Below are 19219 nucleotides of genomic sequence, written 5' to 3'. Positions count from 1 at the left end.
GTAGTAGAGAGTTCATACACAGACAACTTCCGGTTTGAGATCGCGTTATGTTCCTGGATCCTGCTCTCAAAGCGAAATGGTTCTGAAACTGGAACACATTCTAATTTGATTGAAACCATCATATTCACGAGCCGTTAGCTTGACATACGGTATTTATAAAATCCATCTTTCACCAGCCATGCATAAAGCAGCTGGACATACGCAAAAAAGCATCTTCTACGAGCCGTGAGCATGACCTGCTTATACATTCACTGCTACCTTCAGTAGACCTTCAGTACCTTCAGTAGAACGTCAGGCCTGGCCAGCTGGTTTGTAAAAGATTTGGGCCAAAAACGTCCACGTTTTTGGGGTCCCCATATGAGGTCGGCCTGGGACGTTTTGTCAAAATAGCTCCAATCTTTAATGGAAGGCCATTTATGATTGGAGCTATTTTAGTGTTGTGTGGGTCATTAAAATTTGAGGCTATTAATGAAGAAGAAGAAGTAGTCGTGTTGGTGGTGGTAGTAGGAGTTATATCGTCATGTTTATACTTTTTTTTTTAGGGTTCCATTAATGATTACTCTGTTGTGGTTCGTTTTTATACTTAAATTGTTACACTGCAAATACTTGTACACTTGCACTGCTTTGCTCACATCTTCATTCCTATGTATTCACATGGTCTAGGTGCACCTCGCAGGCCTATTGTAGTCCACATTGAGGAGCCTTCTGTTCTGCAAGTACAAGCTGGCATTACAGTCACCTTTATCTGTACTGCCATCAGTCAGGTAAGACGATTATTTTATTTTTGATCAGATTTTGGTGAAGATCCGAATCCCAATCCAGATAAGAGAATTTTTAAAATTTTAAGTGATTCTTTATTGAGAGATGGTGTTGGCTTAGCGGTTAGGGTGCCGGCTTGGGATCCTAGGATCCTGGGTTCGAATCCCGGTCGATCGCTAAATTAACACCAGGGGGGTTGACTCAGCCTGTCATCCTTCCGAGGTCGGCAAATTGAGTACCAGCTTGCTGGGATGAATGATCATGGTGTGTACCCCGATTTAGAATAGGTACACCATATCCCTGCGCATCCTAAGAGTGTGATCAAGGGTTGGCGTCAGGAAGGGCATCCGGCCATAAAAACATTGCCTCAAACAGGGAACCATGATTGTCATGGGGCCCGCAAGGCTGACCCTCGCTATAGCGGGGAAAATGGCCTTAAAACGATCATTCATTCATTCATTCATTCTTTATTGAGAGATGGTGCCAAAATGATATGAACCACCTTTAGAGGCCATTTTTCCCCGCAGAGCAGGGGTTGTCCTTTTTCGGGCACCTTGGTCCCCTTTTTGAAGCAATGTTTTATGGCCGGATGCCCTTCCTGCCGCCAACCCTGTTAGTCGCCTGTTGCGACACACAGGGAATTACCAGTGAACTGGTACTCAATTTGCCGACATTGGAAGGATGACGGGCTGAGTCAACCCCCCTGGTGTTAATTCAGCGATCGACCAGGATTCGAACCCAGGATCCTAGGATCCCAAGCCGGCACCCTAACCGCTAAGCCAACACCAGGTGCCAAAACGATATATAGCATGATATTTCAAAAAGCTGTGAACGGATTCAGACGAACCTGGTGGATGAGTTGAGTGTGTGACGAGAACAAGTCGATTCAATTTTGGTTCAGGTCCGAATCCAGATCTGGCCTATCAGTGGGATACAAAATGTAAACTGGACTGCTTGGCAGAGAGATGCGCTCTAGGTGTCGTCTAGTTATTACTGTCATCATTGTTAATAATATTGTTAAAAGTATTATTTTCTAACAACATTAATATTATTATTAGGCCGTTATCATCATTATTATTATGCCATTATCATTGTGCTATTATCATCAGATGGGATTCATTAATTTTTAGTTACAATCAATGTTACTTCATGTTGGTGTACGGACCAGCGACTCTTAGTAGCCTATCCACCACCCATATGTAAATATTCATGTCTACGTCCAATTTTCTCCAACTTTCCATCAGGCGAGTTTTAAACAATGCTAATGACCATTAGGAGTGTGCTTATTCATCAAATAAAGGTCACAATTGGGCCGTACGGGTGTCGGGGGCAACATCGTACATAAATAAATGTAGGTTCACATATGTAGTCCCAACATATAAGTTATAAACAGTCCATAAATATAATTATGGCCTAGGTAGCGGCCTACCTAGTGGCCGAGCGAGTCGAGACAGCTCGGATCCGTTTGTCTGTTGTGGACGTGATCAGAATATAATGCCTTAAGGACGTTGGGTTTCCTCCAAATTTCTTTCAGTCTAGTGTTAAACATCAGTAGCGACTGTTTAAAATGTAAATCCGATATTGGACAGAATTGACTGAATAGTTTGTAGCAATAATAGTTTTTACTTCCTGTATGTGTGCTCCACAAAATGCCACAATAAGATATTTATACAACCTAACATGGAGTTCTCGAAGTCGGAAACTCCCCTTGGGGACGAGGGGGGTGGGGGGTGCTGAAGTCAATACAACCTTTGTCTTGTGACCCCTCAACCCCCTGGCTAGTTCGCTTGAGATTGAATAAGTAACGACTGAATGTATTGTGGACAAACAGACAGACAGACACCAAATTGCATATGTTCGATATTTAAAAGCATCTTTTTATATAAGGTCATCTTATCTTATTATCTATTATATATTTAAAATTAGATATTTATTAATATAGATTTATTAAATATTTAAAAGCATCTTTTTATATCAGGTCATCTTATCTTATGATCTATTATATATTTTAAATTAGATATTTATTATTATAGATTTATTATATATTTAAAAGCATCTTTTTCTATAAGGTCATCTTATCTTATTATCTATTATATATTTTAAATTAGATATTTATTACTGTAGATTTATTATACATTTAAAAGCATCTTTTTCTATAAGGTCATCTTATCTTATTATCTATTACATATTTTAAATTAGATATTTATTACTGTAGATTTATTATACATTTAAAAGCATCTTTTTATATAAGGTCATCTTATCTTATTATCTATTATATATTTTAAATTTGATATTTTAAAATTTATTTATTTAAATTTATTTATTTAAAATTTAAATTTTTTAATTTATTATTATAGATTTATTATACACTAGCAACGGTACCCGCCCTATGGGTGGGGCTTCAATTGGGAGGCCCAAATGAAAAGGCTAAATATCAGAAATTGAAGGCTTTTTTTTCTTTTAAACGATTTATATAAGCATCCGTTAAATCTCGATCGGTGCAGCCATTTGTGCGGCACCCGGGAAAATAACGTCATGCGGGAGCAAGTATCAGCAGGATGTGGCAGTGTGGGAGTCCACGTTTCTGATCCTCCTTCATGCCGAAGTAGCCCACCACTTCAAGCATTCTGCTTTTCAGAACCACCATGACAGATTTAAGCTTGATCCTGAAGACGTGTGCAGTTAGTACTCCCGATGTTGTATGTACTCCCGTGTCCTCTAACGACCCGTGTCCTTATAAAAGGTCTTTGTCCGAGGTCACCGAGTTCGATCGGTGCAGCTGTGCAGCGATCGGTGCAGCCGTTTGTGCGGCACCCGGGAAAGCAACATCGTCACAATGAGAACATCGTCACAATGAACGTTATGCGAACGCGAATGTTATGCGGGAGTCCAAACCTGAGAATACTGGAGACCAAAGCTGAAATTGGAAAAACTAAATAGCCTATTTTACTCCTGGAGATCCCAGGATTACCCACCCAAAATATCGTTGCGATCCGTTCAGCAGTTTTTACGGTACCTTCGAACAGACAGACAGACAGACAGACGGACGGACATTTGGTGAATTATAGTAAGATTTAAAAGCATCTTTTTATATAATGTCATCTTATCTTATTATCTATTATATATTTTAAATTAGATATTTATTATTGTAGATTTATTATATACTTAAAAGCATCTTTTTATATGAGGTCATCTTATCTTATTCATTAGACAACATCGTCATCATCTCACCTTGTCCCTGCTTTCCCACGTATGACCCCCTTGCCAACAGTTACCAGCATACACCTTGGTGTGGACACGTGATAGCGATGGCATGCTGCCGGAGCGTGCGCAGGACTTCAATGGGATCTTGAAACTGGTTGCTCTACGAATTGAGGACGCAGGAACGTATACGTGCACCGGATCCAACATGCATGGCATGGACGTTGGTCATGCTCGCCTCAGTGTACAGGGTGTGTGCTTCTCACTGGCGGAAGGATGACAAATCTACATTGCAATCACAATTGTCAATAATATTCCTTTTTTCTTTTATGACATAGGTTATGTATGCATTGAATACATTGCTTACAAGTGCCCATGTAAACTTATTTAACTATTGCTGCTTAATATTATTTTTCTTCAATTCCTACTGGCATGTCTGTTTTTGAAGAAGAAAGCAAAAATGAGGACAAGGAGCATTAGTGAGGCCTCATCAAGGATATTGTATGCAGTTTTGTTTTCCACATTTGAAAAAGGAAACAGCTACCATAGAGAGGTGTCGGCATAGAGGAACTACATTGATTGCTGGGCGGGCTAGACTAAGCTACAAGGAGGAGTTGAAGGAGACAGGACTTTATACATTAGAAAGGAAATGATTACGAGGACATCGGATATAAATGTTTAACATAATGAAAGGAATAAACCAAATAAGTGCAGAATAGTTTATCAGCAGAATGTAGAAATCAAATCAGCACCAGGGACCACAGCTTGAGAGTAAGGAGTAAAGAAAATGGGAGGATGGTAGAAAGGTAGGGGTCTTTCACTCAGTGAGTAGTTAATGCATGGACTGGTCTCTCTGGAAAGCTAGTGGCAGCAGAAACTGTAAATCGGTTTAAACTGGAATTAGGTGTATGTTGTTGACTGCTATCTGCACATGTGGGTGGGTTTCAGGAGGTGGAATGGAGACCTCCCAGGTCTCAAAAGTATTCACCTCAGTGTGTGTGTGTGTGTGTGTGTGTGTGTGTGTGTGTGTGTGTGTGTGTGTGTGTGTGTGTGTGTGTGTGTGTGTATACACACACACAAGTTTGTGTAAGTGTGTGTGCATGTAAGTTGCTTTTGTTGGCTGCTATCTTCACATATGGGTGGGTTTCAGGAGATGGAACGGAGACCGACAAGGTCCCAAAGTATCCACCTCAGTTTGCGTGTGTGTGTGTGTGTGTGTGTGTGTGTGTGTTTGTTTGTGCGTGTGTGTTGGGCGAAATGGCCTACTCCTGCATCACAGTGCCTTGCATATTCTTCCAATGTGCAGGTGCAACAATTGTGATTGGTTAGAGGGGGCTTGAAACAAAGGCTTTGAATTTTCTTCTCTGAATATATCATTGATATTGATAGATGTTCAATCTTTTTCAGTTTTTATGTAACATATATCACAGTTGTATTTGATGTTGTTGATGTTGAGTCCCTGCTCTTTCAAATCACCCCACTATTTCTTACTTCCTCATCGTATTCTCCAGGTGGGGGTGCAGAGTTTACTTCCCCATTGGTGACCATTGAGCCCCAGTTCCTGACAGTAGAGGTCGGGCAGCCGGCGATGTTCCACTGCTCAGCTACTGGACACCCATCCCCCGTTCTGGAGTGGACAGGTACTCATTTTGGGCTGAGATTTGGTGCTTGATTATTGGTGGAGGTCAATTATACATTTCATGTGTGATTTTGCCATTCACACACAACGACATAGCAGGCAGGGTGTCTTGCACCAAAACCAGAATGCATCCTCTTTATTAAGCCATCAATTTATACCGTCAATATTAACATTTTTTGAATTAGGATTAATATTTATTATTCATATAAAATATAAATGGCTAGGGTAAAGATGACTGTGTATGTCAATGATATTAATTTGATGTTCCTTACGTTTTTCCTAAAGGTGGTGAAGGTTGTGGTTAAATATTCCATGACAAAGGGAAAAATGTATTAATAAAATTAATAAATGAGAAATAAAATCCATTTTAACAATGAAAAATAGAAAGGGATGGAGGGCAGAATAGGCTCTGCTAAACACTACCTTCGCAGAGTTGTTGCAATCCATCTACTCTAAACAATCTAATTATGATGAAACTAATTAGGTTATGAACCATTGAACCACAATGAGTCTATTTTCCTTATATATTCTTATTCTGATGTATCATACTCTGTTACAGAGCATCGTTTCTACCAACACAGTTACTTGGCAAGGATTATACTTCCCAGCAGTAGTTCAGGCAGGAATTTTGAATTTCGCTATAGTGCCGGCGATGGCTCGCCTACTCTTCTTGAAGGACACCGTGGGTTATTTAATGTCCACCAACTAATGCCGGCAGCCAGGACGCCCAGTTTAACGTGCAACCGAGAACCGAGGGATGGCATACATGTTGACAAATCACCCTTCATGTTAAGCACTGGGATGACAGTTTATTATTAATTGTGACGTTGATATATGTATATGTATATATATAAATATATATACATATACGTATATACACTACATGACCAAAAGTATGCCGACACCTGCACATCGAACATCTCATTCCAAAATCATGGGCATTAATGTGGAGTTGTTCTCCCCTTTACTGCTATAACAGCCTCAACTCTTCTGGGAAGGCTTTCCACTCGATGTTGGAACATTGCTGTGGGGATTTGCTTCCATTCAGCCACCGGAGCATTAGTGAGGTCGGGCACTGATGTTGGGAGATTAGGCCTGGCTTGCAGTCAGCGTTCCAATTCATCCAAAAGCTGTTCGATGGGGTTGTGGTCAGGGCTCTGTGCAGGCCAGTCAAGTTCTTCCACACCAATCTCGACAAACCATTTCTATATGGACTTCGCTTTGTGCACGGGGGCATTGCCATGCTGAAACAGGAAAAGGCCTTCCCCAAACTGTTGCCACGAAGTTGGAAGCACACAATCATCTAGAATGTCATTGTATGCTGTAGCGTTCAGATTTCCCTTCACTGGAACTAAGGGGCCTAGCCCAAACTATGAAAAACAGCCCCAGACCATTATTCCTCCTCCACCAAACTTTACAGTTGGCACTATGCATTCGGGCAATTAGTGTTCTCCTGGCATCCGCTAAACCCAGATTTGACCGTCGGACTGCCGGATGGTGAAGCGTAATTCAACACTCCTGAGAACGCATTTCCACTGCTCCAGAGTCTAATGGCGGCGAGCTTCACACCACTCCAACCTATGCTTGACATTGCGCATGGTGATCTTAGGCTTGTGTGCGGCTGCTCGGCCATGGAAACCCATTTCATGAAGACTCCTAGTGAACAGTTATTGTGCTGACGTTGCTTCCAGAGGCAGTTTGGAACTCGGTAGTGAGTGTTGCAACCGAGGACAGACGATTTTTACACGCTATGTGCTTCAGCACTTGGCGGTCCCGTTCTGTGAGCTTGTGTGGCCTACCACTTTGTGGCTGAGCTGTTGTTACTCCTAGACGTTTCCACTTCACAATAACAGCACTTATAGTTGACCGGGGCAGCTCTCGCAGGGCAGAAATTGTTTGTTTGGAAAGGTGGTATCATATGATGGTGCCACGTTTAAAGTCACGGAGCTCTTCAGTATGCCCCATTCTACTGCCAATGTTTGTCTATGGAGATTGCATGGCTGTGTGCTTGATTATATATACCTCTCAGCAATGGGTGTGGCTGAAACAGCCGAATCCACTAATTAGAAGGGGTGTCATGTAGTGTATTGTCGCGCGACTCCCGGTTAACACCAGAAAGTCGCGGATGGACTGAAACGGATTTAATGGAGGCGATAACCAATACGGATTTTACTATGGCCGCGTGGGAGGAAGGAGGAAAATGGAAGGCTGCGGCAAAAGCTTACCATCAGCGCACCGACGTAGCCCCGGTCCTGTAAAAGGATTAATGAACTTGACAAACACAAATCAGAATGTACAAAAATATAGATTTATTCACGGACCCCGAAACAATGTAACGCGACGGCAATGAAATAAAAGTAACTAATTTGGGATCTCACACACCGACTTCAGAAACAAGACGAGGGAATATGAATACGAAAGAAAATGTCTCGTCGTGTAAAGTGTAAACGCGGAGCTCGGGCTTATCTGGCTCTTGTCGTCTTGTCTCCGCTGCCCACACACGGCTTCGTTCGGCCCCGATGCACCCACGAGGTCCCACACTCCAGCACCACAGCACCGAGCACCACGAAGTCTGTGCACCAAGCACCATGCGCCCAACGCAGGCCAGCAGCTCCAAGCGAGGTCGGTCTTCCCACACGATCGGCCTGCCACGTCCCAGTCAGCTCTCCCGAAGCAAACGTGCCAGCAAGTGAACTCCACTCGGGCTATATCTCAACTCAACTCGGGCTCCCCAAGACGAAGCGCCGGATGTTCAAAACAGGCTAGCTGCGCGAACAAGAGCACCAACCGCAAGGGACGCAAGGGCTGCAAGAACGCACGAACCGCCAGAGACTCTCGAGACCAACGCAAAAATGGCGCAAGACTCACTAACTCTCAACCTCTCCGTCTCTCGTGCAAGACTCACTCTCTCTGTCTCTCTCTCTCCGTCCCTCTTCTTCTTCATGGCGTTCGGCGCTCGCTTAAATAACCTTCTTCGTGACGTCACGTCAGCCTTGGCGCGTTACCCAATCAGTGCACTCCACTGACTCGCCGGCTAGAGGTTCACGCCTACCGCGCCACCCCAACTCTCGTCCCCTGTTCCGTGGTCATAGCGCGTGGTACTCAAGGTGGATAGGCCTGTCGGAGGTGCAACTGGCGGCGGCGCCCATCGGCGGTGTCCCGGCTTGGTTTCCTTCCGAAGTCATGTCAGGGGAAGGAAATTTAATGTTGCAATAAAGATCCTAACTAAGTGTCTAAGTGGTTGCGGTGCCAAAAGGGACTAAGGTTTGGCTGACCAGGTGAGACACACAGGGGCGATACTCTTTAATCCCTAACTCTATTTATCACACGAACATTCTGGTGTGCTCACAAGTATACATCTTACTCGACAAAACGCCGACACATGAAACTTATTACAAGTCAGATTCCTTACCGTGACAGACGAATACCTACCTACACAGATCTATCTGGCTCTACATATTGCTACCCCACCCGACATAACAGCTTATATATATATATATATATATATATATATATATATATATATATATATATATACATACATACATACATATATATATATATATATATATATATATATATATATATATCTATATATATATATATATATATATATATATATATATATATATATATATATATATATATATATATCTATCTATATATATATATATATATATATATATCTGATTATGATGATATACAATATTTCTATGTTAAGCCCACATATTTATTTATATGTGATATATTTATTTCTTTATATGTCCTTTTTGCACCGTGACGATGCATAGGGCTGCCTATGGCTGCCGAAGCAGTTTCCTTGGCTGTTAGGCACAATCTTGGTTGGTTCGCCACTCCGACGCAGGATACCCAAATGGCTCATTCATCCCAGTAAGCTGGTACTCAATTTGCCGACCTCGAAAGGATGACAGGCTGAGTCAACCCCCCTGGCGTTAATTCAACGATCGACCGGGATTCAAACTCAGGATCCTAGGATCTCAAGCCGGCACCCTAACCGCAAAGCCAACACCAGGCTAATTGGAAAATGTCACATGTAGGTAAGGGGGATGATCTGAGAATGTAGTGTACTGGATCTGGAAGAATGGGATTGAGCAGCCTCATAAGACAGTTCTACAACTGGTAGAAAAGAGGGACAAAAGAGGTGAAGTGGACAGTAACTTGGGATTTTGATAGCTTTACCAGGAGAGGATTGCAGGAATAACTTGTTCATCCTCGAAGAGCAGGGGATGGGTTGAGGGCTGGAAGTGCAGAGGGAGCAACACCAGAGGAAAGATGTTTTAAAATGAAAAACTGGCCACTGAACTGTTTGCGATGTGAGAGCAACAAACAGACGACCTTCTACCTCAGTTTCATTATGGGATATACCAATAATGCTGAGAGCTTTAGATTATACAGAATCCAGGAGAGACAGCCTTGATGTTATGGTGTTGGCCCATAGTGTAGTGCAGTACTTAATTGGGTTGTGGATAAAGGCGTTGTTCACTGTGAGTAGTTTTGATTTATCAAGGACTGATTGAGTAAATGGAAGATATACAGTCTGTGGTTTTGGTATATGGTCAACCTCGGAAAGGACTTGACTGATGGTGAGGCCTGGTGTTTGAGACTCTAGAGACCGAGTGTCTTACAGAATTTTGAGCTGTAAGTATTTATGCAATGTCATAGTTTTCAGATCCTAAGCAATGTGTGAATCTTCATAATTAATTAAGTGTATGAATTTTCAGAATTTCAGAATTTTCAGAATGGAGAAATTAATCCTTGTGAGTTTTCAAGTTTTATTGAATCTGAGAGATTTAAGAAATTGTGCATTTCGCAAGTCTCGGAATGTAAGGAATTTGAGGGATTTGTGAAATTACGTAACATGCTCATTTTCTGATGATGACCTTGATTATATCACAATCATCGTCCAGTTGAGAATGAATGTGCCAAAAGTCACCGCAGGCTCCTGCATATGAAATGGTCGTCCAAGAGGATCATTGGCAGGTATTGCAAACCTGGTCCTGTGTTGGTTGTTTGCTGCAGGAGGCCAGGGAGCACTACGTTCTGAAGGTGCAGCGGTGCATGATGGTGTGCTCCACTTTCGCTCGGTGCAGCCAGCCGATGAAGCAGAATATGTATGCCACGCTCGGAATTCTGCCGGAGAGGTTCAGGCACGTGCCACACTTTTTGTGCGCGGTGAGGGCACCACACAGCATCCCATCACATCATGGCACACGGCCTAATTTACCTTGCCTAATAAGCGTTAACCATCCCTGATGGACCTGCTCTGCCAGCGTCAAGTTCGCAGCGCCGGCCTGTTGTGGAGGTGCACCCTCCCCAGGTGGAGGTGCGTGAAGGTGAAACGGCCCATCTTTTCTGCCGCGTTGCTGGAGAGCCACAGCCCACGCTCAACTGGCGGCGCCTTGCTGGAGAATTGCCTCCTCAGGTAATGTGAAGTGAACAGGCATCTCAACGCCACTTCAGGCCCAATGCACTTCTCAATGTAATTGAATGAGCTGAGTTCTCACTTTGAAACTCAGTTTAGCTTACTGTTTTTTTGTCAAAATACCTGAGTTTACTGGGTTATTTGTTTATATTTCTCCCTGTCTAATCTACACATAACATCACACTTCTTGTATACATATATGTAGGTTATAACCCACTTATTGCAAAAGCTTTGTGCAATAAGCATAACCCAGTACTCAGTTCTGACAATACATGCTGCTTTGTATTGTCTTGCCTCTCATTCTTCTACTTTTTTGCTCATTCACTCATTTCATTTGTTCCGATCCATCTACCTCAATTTAATCTTGTAATGCCCACAGATACATTTTTCTTTATGGTCAAAGTTACCTCAGTGTTTAATATCATCCGGCCGCTTTTATTATGAATGAATGAATATGATTCAATGAATGAAAAAATGAATATGATTCATTCATTCATTCATTCCATTTTATAAGTATACTATCGGTTTCATCAGAGGAGACTCTCAGTCTGTCCATCCGTCCATCCGTTTGTCCGTCTGTCCCTCCATCCGTCTGTCTGTCCGTCTGTCCATCCGTCAAACCATCTGCCTGTCTGTCCGTCCGTCCGTCCCACCTGCGTTTTTTCAGATTTTTCCCATACCCTTTGAAATGTTGAACTGAAAATTGGTACATGGCTTTACTATGATACGTTACAGAACAAGTTCAAGTTTCAGAGCGTTTCATCAATTTTTCAGAGTTATGCCCTTTTTGAACTTCGAAAATATCACATCGGTAGGGGACATGTATTGCAAAGCAATTCTCGCTCTTGTCTTCGATAATTGTCAAATAACTTGCAGTTTGGTGAAAGTTGGTCGAGTGCTTGTGACACTATTTGGTATCTCCTAGGAAGTAACTCCACAGGTTAAAGCACCTTGGTTATTTCATCGCCCATCATGAAAACGGTACGTCACGTCCTGGGAAGTAGCATTATGTTTGGAGATTACTGATGAACAAATGTGTCAAACCACATGGAAGTTGCAGAAGTTGTGCTATGCAGTTTGCTTATCCATGTCTCTCATTAGGAAGAGTATTTGATTGGTGCAAAAGGTTTAGAAATTGACAAGAATCAGAAGTGGATGATGAACCTGCTCATTTGCAATGGAGTGTCGCTCACACAAATACTACTCTTGCTGAATAAATTAATTTTGCTAGTTGTCCTACAATATGCTTGATTTTTCAGGAGATGTGGAAAACACATCTGTATTATATTTCTTGTGTACTGTATTATATTTATTTTATTTTATTAGTAATGTGGAAAACATCATTCAATCACTCGTGAGATTCAATAAAGTAGGCACAAGATAGCGTTTAAAATAATACTCATTTGATCAGAAGTGCTTCAGTTATCATGTGATCAGAAGATCAGAAGTTCGCATGTGAAGTGCTTTAACACTACTCTGTAGTCCAAATACATCACTCGGTGGTTTCCATTAATTCGAACCACTGAACGACCATCTGGGTAGCATTGGATTTCAAAAATGATGAGGATGTGAAAGATGCCCTGAAATCACCGGCGGAGTTAAGGGGGTCATTTTTTAAGTGTAAAAATTTTTTCCCCCGTAGTTTACAATTAAGATAAAAACATCCCGTATTTAAACGTGAGTAGCAAAGTGAAGAGGAACCCAAGTGCGTGGATTTCTTCCCCCAGCCACAGCAGATATCACGGTATTTGCATAGAGTGACGTGATTGGCTGCATCCTTTTTCAAATCAGATTAACAACTTGTGAAATTTGTGATTTTTCACAAATGAAGGATTTTCACAAATGAAGCCACTTCGGAACGAAGCTTTTCTGCAATGAGACGGATTAGAAACTGTTTGTGCTCAACCACGGGTGAAGGAAGATTTTCTTCACTGACTCTTCTTCACATAGAAGGCGATTTAAGTGTGAAGTTGATTCCAGAGGACATTGTGGACGTTTACGCTAACCCAAGGGAAAAACGATTGTACCTACTTTAGCCATTAAGGTAAGAACAGTATTTATATTAAGACAATGTTTATGTATGTGTATCACCAGGGAGACATGATCCATAAAGTACTCGATTTCTTTTTATAATTTAAGAATTCGTTGTTTTGCTAATAGTAATATTGGTTGTCGCTGGTAAACATGTCAAACTAGAAAGCATCTGAAAATGAAAAGCCCCGTCCGCATCCGTTTGTATTCAGACGTCGTCTTCTTCTTCCGCCTGCTCAAAATAATGAAAAATGTTTCAAAAAATCTATAAAATGAAAATTGTATGCTGCCTTGACCTTTCATCTTCAGATCTAAAAAAGAATCAGTTTCTAGCTTTTGATTGGTGAACCAATTATATGACCCAATACGCAAATTCTTAAAATTTCAGGTCGATCAGATGAAAATTGATAATTTTATGTGATACTGACCTTGGACCTTTTGACCAAAATTATTAATTTGCCTTCTCCATATCTTAATATAATAGAGTAAACGGATATGGTTATGTCGCTATGTTTATATGCGACTAAAACGTCTTCTTCTTCTTCAAACTTAATTAACCCTCTTAATTGCGTTAAGACTGCTGAGACCCCTCAGACCTTTGACGACCCTTTAATTCCCCCAAGACCCTTCAGACCATCAAAATTCCTGAAGACCCAAAATACCCTTAAGACCCCCAAAGACCCGAAAGACCCAAAACACCCCAAATATCCAAAATACCCTTCAAGGCCATGAGGCTCAAAAAGACCATGAATACCCAAAAACCCAAACACCCCGAGGACCCAAAACACCCCGAAGACCCAAAACACCCCGAAGACCCAAAACACCCCGAAGACCCAAAACACCCCAACGACCCAAAACACCCCGAATACCCAAAACACCCCGAATACCCAAAACACCCCGAATACCCAAAACACCCCGAATACCCAACCCCGAAGATGCAAAACACTCAGAAAACCCAAAACACCCCGAAGACCCAAAAGACCCCGAAGACCAAAAAGACCCCGGAGATCAAAAAGACCCCAAAGACCCAAAAGACCCCAAAGACCAAAACTACCCGAAGACCCAAAGACCCTTAATGACCAAGAAGAACCAAAAGACCCTTAAGACCCAAAAGCCCCTGAAGACCCCGAAGACTGTTCTCCCTCTCCATTGCACATCTGCATACACATACACAAGACCCAAAACACCCCAAAGACCCAAAATACCCCGAAGACCCTAAAACCCAAAAGACCCCCAAAAAGACCCTGAAGACCCAAAATACCCCAAAGACCAAAAGCCTCTGGAATCTCCCGTGATGAAGCTAACTCCAAGGGCCTCTCACTCACTCACCGCAGGCAGGTTGGTGGTCTTTCCGTCTTCTACCGACTCCTCTCTGGCCTTGCCTCCCCAGCTCTCTCTGGGCTCTGTCCTGCAAATATTCCTACAGGTCGCACAAGATCTGCCTGCAACCCTCTTATGGTTAAACTGCCAAAATCAAGACTCTCTGCTCACCTTCACTCCTTCATTCCTCTTTTCTCCCGCCTCTGGAACAAACTCCCTCACTCTCTTCAATCCCACTCCACCCTCCAGGTCTTTAAAACAGCTGTTCACCACCATCTCTTATCTTCCCCCATCCAAAACCTTGATATTTTCTACCCCCGCTAATTTCACCCCAAATCCACTTTTTTGAAATACCAACTTCTGTCCTGGAAGTCCTTGGTGTCCTTGTGTTTTATACTTCTCCCACCCCCCCCCCCCTTCCCACGCCTCCTCCGCCCAAGCCCTCTCCCTCCCACACATCTCCCTGCTCTCAAATGTTGTGTGCTCTCAAGTGTTTGTGTGCTTCCCCTTCTCTCCCCATCTTGTCTTCCGCTCCCTCTTTTTATATATTTTGTTTGTCTGGTTGATTTGTTTGTGAAGTAAATGTCAGCTCTTTCACGAGCCTCGATTCAGTATACAGAAAAAAAAAGGAAAAAAAAGACCCCAAAGACCCCAAAGACCCAAAAATACCCCGAAGACCCAAAGACCCTTAAAGACCAAGAAGAACCAAAAGACCCTTAAGACCCAAAAGCCTCTGAAGACACCAAAGACCCAAAAGACCTTGAAGACCCAAAACACCTCAAAGACCCAAAATACCCTTAAAGGCCCAGAGGATCCAAAAGACCCTGAAGACCCAAATGGCCCTGAATACCCAAAACACCATGAAGACCCAAAAGACACCGAAATGGTCAAAGATGCCTACCCCTCTGAAACGACGTGTGGTGAGGCGTGCGGAGCGCGCCGAGTCACGCTCTTTTTTTTTTTTTTTTCTTTTTTTTTTTCTATACTGAATCGAGGCTCGTGAAAGAGCTGACAACCGCGAGGGAAAGACAAAGACAGTACATGGGGACCGCGAGGGAAAGACAGTACATGGGGACCGCGAGGGAAAGACAAAAACAGCACATGGGGACCGCGAGGGAAAGACAAAGACAGTACATGGGGACCGCGAGGGAAAGACAGTACATGGGGACCACGAGGGAAAGACAAAAACAGCACATGGGGACCGCGAGGGAAAGACAAAGACAGCACATGGGGACCGCGAGGGAAAGACAAAAACAGCACATGGGGACCGCGAGGGAAAGACAGTACATGGGGACCGCGAGGGAAAGACAAAAACAGCACATGGGGACCGCGAGGGAAAGACAAAGACAGCACATGGGGACCGCGAGGGAAAGACAGTACATGGGGACCGCGAGGGAAAGACAGTACATGGGGACCGCGAGGGAAAGACAAAAACAGCACATGGGGACCGCGAGGGAAAGACAAAGACAGCACATAGGGACCGCGAGGGAAAGACAAAGACAGTACATGGGGACCGCGAGGGAAAGACAAAAACAGCACATGGGGACCGCGAGGGAAAGACAGTACATGGGGACCGCGAGGGAAAGACAGTACATGGGGACCGCGAGGGAAAGACAAAGACAGTACATGGGGACCGCGAGGGAAAGACAGTACATGGGGACCTCGAGGGAAAGACAAAAACAGCACATGGGGACCGCGAGGGAAAGACAAAGACAGTACATGGGGACCGCGAGGGAAAGACAAAAACAGCACATGGGGACTGCGAGGGAAAGACAGTACATGGGGACCGCGAGGGAAAGACAGTACATGGGGACCGCGAGGGAAAGACAAAGACAGTGAAGCGCTCGTTCTTATAATCAAGCTTTGTTCAAAATTTGATGACAAAACTCAAATGGTAAAAAAAAGTTACGGCCCGGACACACACACACACACACACACACACACACACACACACACACACACACACACACACACACACACACACACACACACACACACACACACACACATACACACATATACACATACACATACATACACATACACATGTATACATACACACACATACACATACACACATATACACATACACATACACACACACACACATACAGATGCACACACATACACACATACACACATACACACATACACATATACACATATACACATACACACACACACATACACATACACACACACACATACACATACACATACATATACACATACACATATACACACACACACACAAACACACACACACACACACACACACATACACACACACACACACACACACACACACACACACACACACACACACACACACATGCTGTGCAGGGGATGGGCTAAAAATTAGGCTAAAACAAAAAACAAGGATGATTAAATAATGAACATAAACTGTATATGTGATTTCACGTACATTGTAACTTCACTAACAAACGGTAATTTTGGAAGTCAGACCCATTATTAATATTAAGCCCATGCCCCCCCCCCCTCCTTTGATTCTTATGCTTCCGGCATTAAGGTGTGACTACACTGATGGGGCAAGCATATAGGTAGTCATGGAATCCCTTGAAAAATACAGTGGTTGCATTTACTAAAACGTACTTTCGGATTTTCTTGAATTTTAAGTACAGGTTATAACTCCTGAACCACCCTCATAGTGATTGAATGTGCAGAGTTGAACTCACCCAAACCCAATAAGTCTCTTAACAATGTAGCTGGGGTTCCTTGTTTAGAAATGCCAAGGACTTAAAAAATTATATGTGCTGCTTACTTGCTTGACATTCAGCATTTAAAAGGAAAAGCGCATAGACAATCCCCAAAGGTTGACATCCATGTGGAGGAGGAAATGACTTTTTAGGAAATGTCCCGGTGAGTGCGGTATGAAAGATGACGCCATTGTTGTGGCGTTGCTGGTATCTTGGTGGTTGTGTGTGTTTCTTATATCAGTCCTGCAGTGTGTGTGTGTGTGTGTGTGTGTGTGTGTGTGTGTGTGTGTGTGTGTGTGTGTGTGTGTGTGTGTGTGTGTGTGTGTGTGTGTGTGTGTGTGTGTGTGTGTGTGTGTCAGCTGCATTTCAAGCCTGGTGTTGGCTTAACCCCCTGGAGTCTACAAGCCGAATTTATCGGCTCCAACCGCATTCAAATGCATTCAAATTCAAATATAGTAGACTCCAGAGGGTGGCTATGGTGGCTGGCTTTGAGATCTTAGGGTCCTGAGTTTGGAGCCCTTGGGGTGCCGTTGAATTAACACCAGCCTGGTTGACTCAGCCTGTCATCCTTCCAAGTTGGGCAAGATGGGTATCAGATGACTGGTTATAGAGAGGCATTGCAACAGCGGCAGCCGCACCCCCCAGAAAATGATGCAACCAGCAGCCACTTTACTGTAGCATCGAAAAATTTCGAGCTTCCAATGTTGCTTAAAATCCGGCACTTGAGATGTTGATCTTGATATCCCTTTATTTGTTTGATTTTTGTTCTCCCTCTCCATTGCACATCTGCATTTCCTTCCAGGCCCGCTCTGAGTTTGATGGGATTGGTACGCTGGTTCTCCCATCAGTCCATCCTTCCCATTCCGGATCCTATGCTTGCATTGCCACTAATGCTGCAGGCTCGGATGAAGGTCACGTTGAAGTTGTTGTGATCCAAGGTCAGGATACTTTTTGTTGTTATCAGCTCGAGCAGTACAACAAATTGGTTGGAAACTGTGATGAGCTTGCTATTATGCAGCTCTTTTTGAATAGTTTGCCAATTCTCTTTAAAAGTGTACAATCTTAGTCGCAGGAAGGACGCAAATGATTGGGTGAGAGGTAACTGAGTGCTTCTGCCAAATGCAGGTGTGAAATGTAATTAGGCTTTTGAAAACATGTACAGTCACGTGAAAAAGTAAGTACACCCCATGTAAAGTTTTGACTTTTTCAACATATTTCAACATACAGCTATTTGATCTTCATTTCAACAATATTGATAGATAAAGGTGATATTGTGGCGGACACGAAAGCTCACTGGCGTGATGACATCATTCCGCGCGCCAAGTGGGCGGCGGCCACGCCCGAGGGGTAGGCGTGGCCGTGGGATATACAGCGGGCGCGCAGCCCGGAACGCTCCAGTGTTACAGTGGAGCTCTTGAATAAAGACTCTTGCAACTTACCGCGTTGTCCGCTTCCTCCTTGCTTACAAGCAGCGCGCGTAACACCACGCTTCATTGGTGACCTCCGACGTTCTGGTCAGCCGTCACTGACCACCCGAACCCGCCACAGCCATGGCAACCAACGCGGTAGCGATAAAGCTCCCCGAGTTCTGGGAAGCTCAGGCGGAGATCTGGTTCCTGCAGGCCGAAGCCCAGTTCAGGCTTCGAGGCATCACGGCGGACGAGACACGCTACTGCCACGTGGTCGCCTCCCTCGGGGCCGGCACGGCCGCCCGCGTCGTGTCGGTCCTGAGGAACCCACCGGCCGACGACAGGTACAAGGCGATCAAGCGTCTCCTCCTCGCCACGTTCGGCCTCACGGTGGACGCACGGGCCGATCGCCTCTTGGACCTCCCCGAGCTCGGTGACACGCGACCGTCGGTCTGAATGGACCATATGCTGTCGCTCATGGGCGACGAAACCCCGAACGCTCTATTCCGGGCGTTATTTCGACGGCAGCTGCCGGCACGAGTACGCCTCGCGTTGGCCGGTTCTGCGACAACGGAACCCCGAGCGATCGCGGCCGAGGCCGACAAGTTCTACGCGGCTTTGGACACGCAGGCGAGTTTCGGTGCGGCCGTAGCGGCTCCCGAACCCGAAACTGCTGCGGTGCCCACCCCTACTACGCGAC

At 44.0% G+C, this 19219-nt stretch overlaps 1 protein-coding gene across 2 annotated transcripts in view; it reads left to right on the top strand.

The window, feature by feature from the left end:
• HSPG2 (heparan sulfate proteoglycan 2) overlaps window positions 1-19219 on the top strand; it is a 411257-nt gene that overhangs the window by 301131 nt on the left and 90907 nt on the right. For both annotated transcript variants that reach the window (XM_068131082.2, XM_078787133.1), the window contains 6 exons: window positions 664-764; window positions 4031-4211; window positions 5472-5600; window positions 10640-10792; window positions 10891-11042; window positions 17913-18048. In XM_068131082.2, the coding sequence (XP_067987183.2) occupies window positions 664-764; window positions 4031-4211; window positions 5472-5600; window positions 10640-10792; window positions 10891-11042; window positions 17913-18048 (852 nt within the window). The remainder of the gene's footprint in view (window positions 1-663; window positions 765-4030; window positions 4212-5471; window positions 5601-10639; window positions 10793-10890; window positions 11043-17912; window positions 18049-19219) is intronic.

Source organism: Myxine glutinosa, chromosome 11, assembly GCF_964187855.1.
Source record: "Myxine glutinosa chromosome 11, kmMyxGlut1.1, whole genome shotgun sequence".
NCBI classification, from domain to species: Eukaryota; Metazoa; Chordata; class Myxini; order Myxiniformes; family Myxinidae; genus Myxine; species Myxine glutinosa.
The sequence above is the reverse complement of the archived record's forward strand: the minus strand, read 5'-3'. Positions and strand labels throughout refer to the sequence as shown.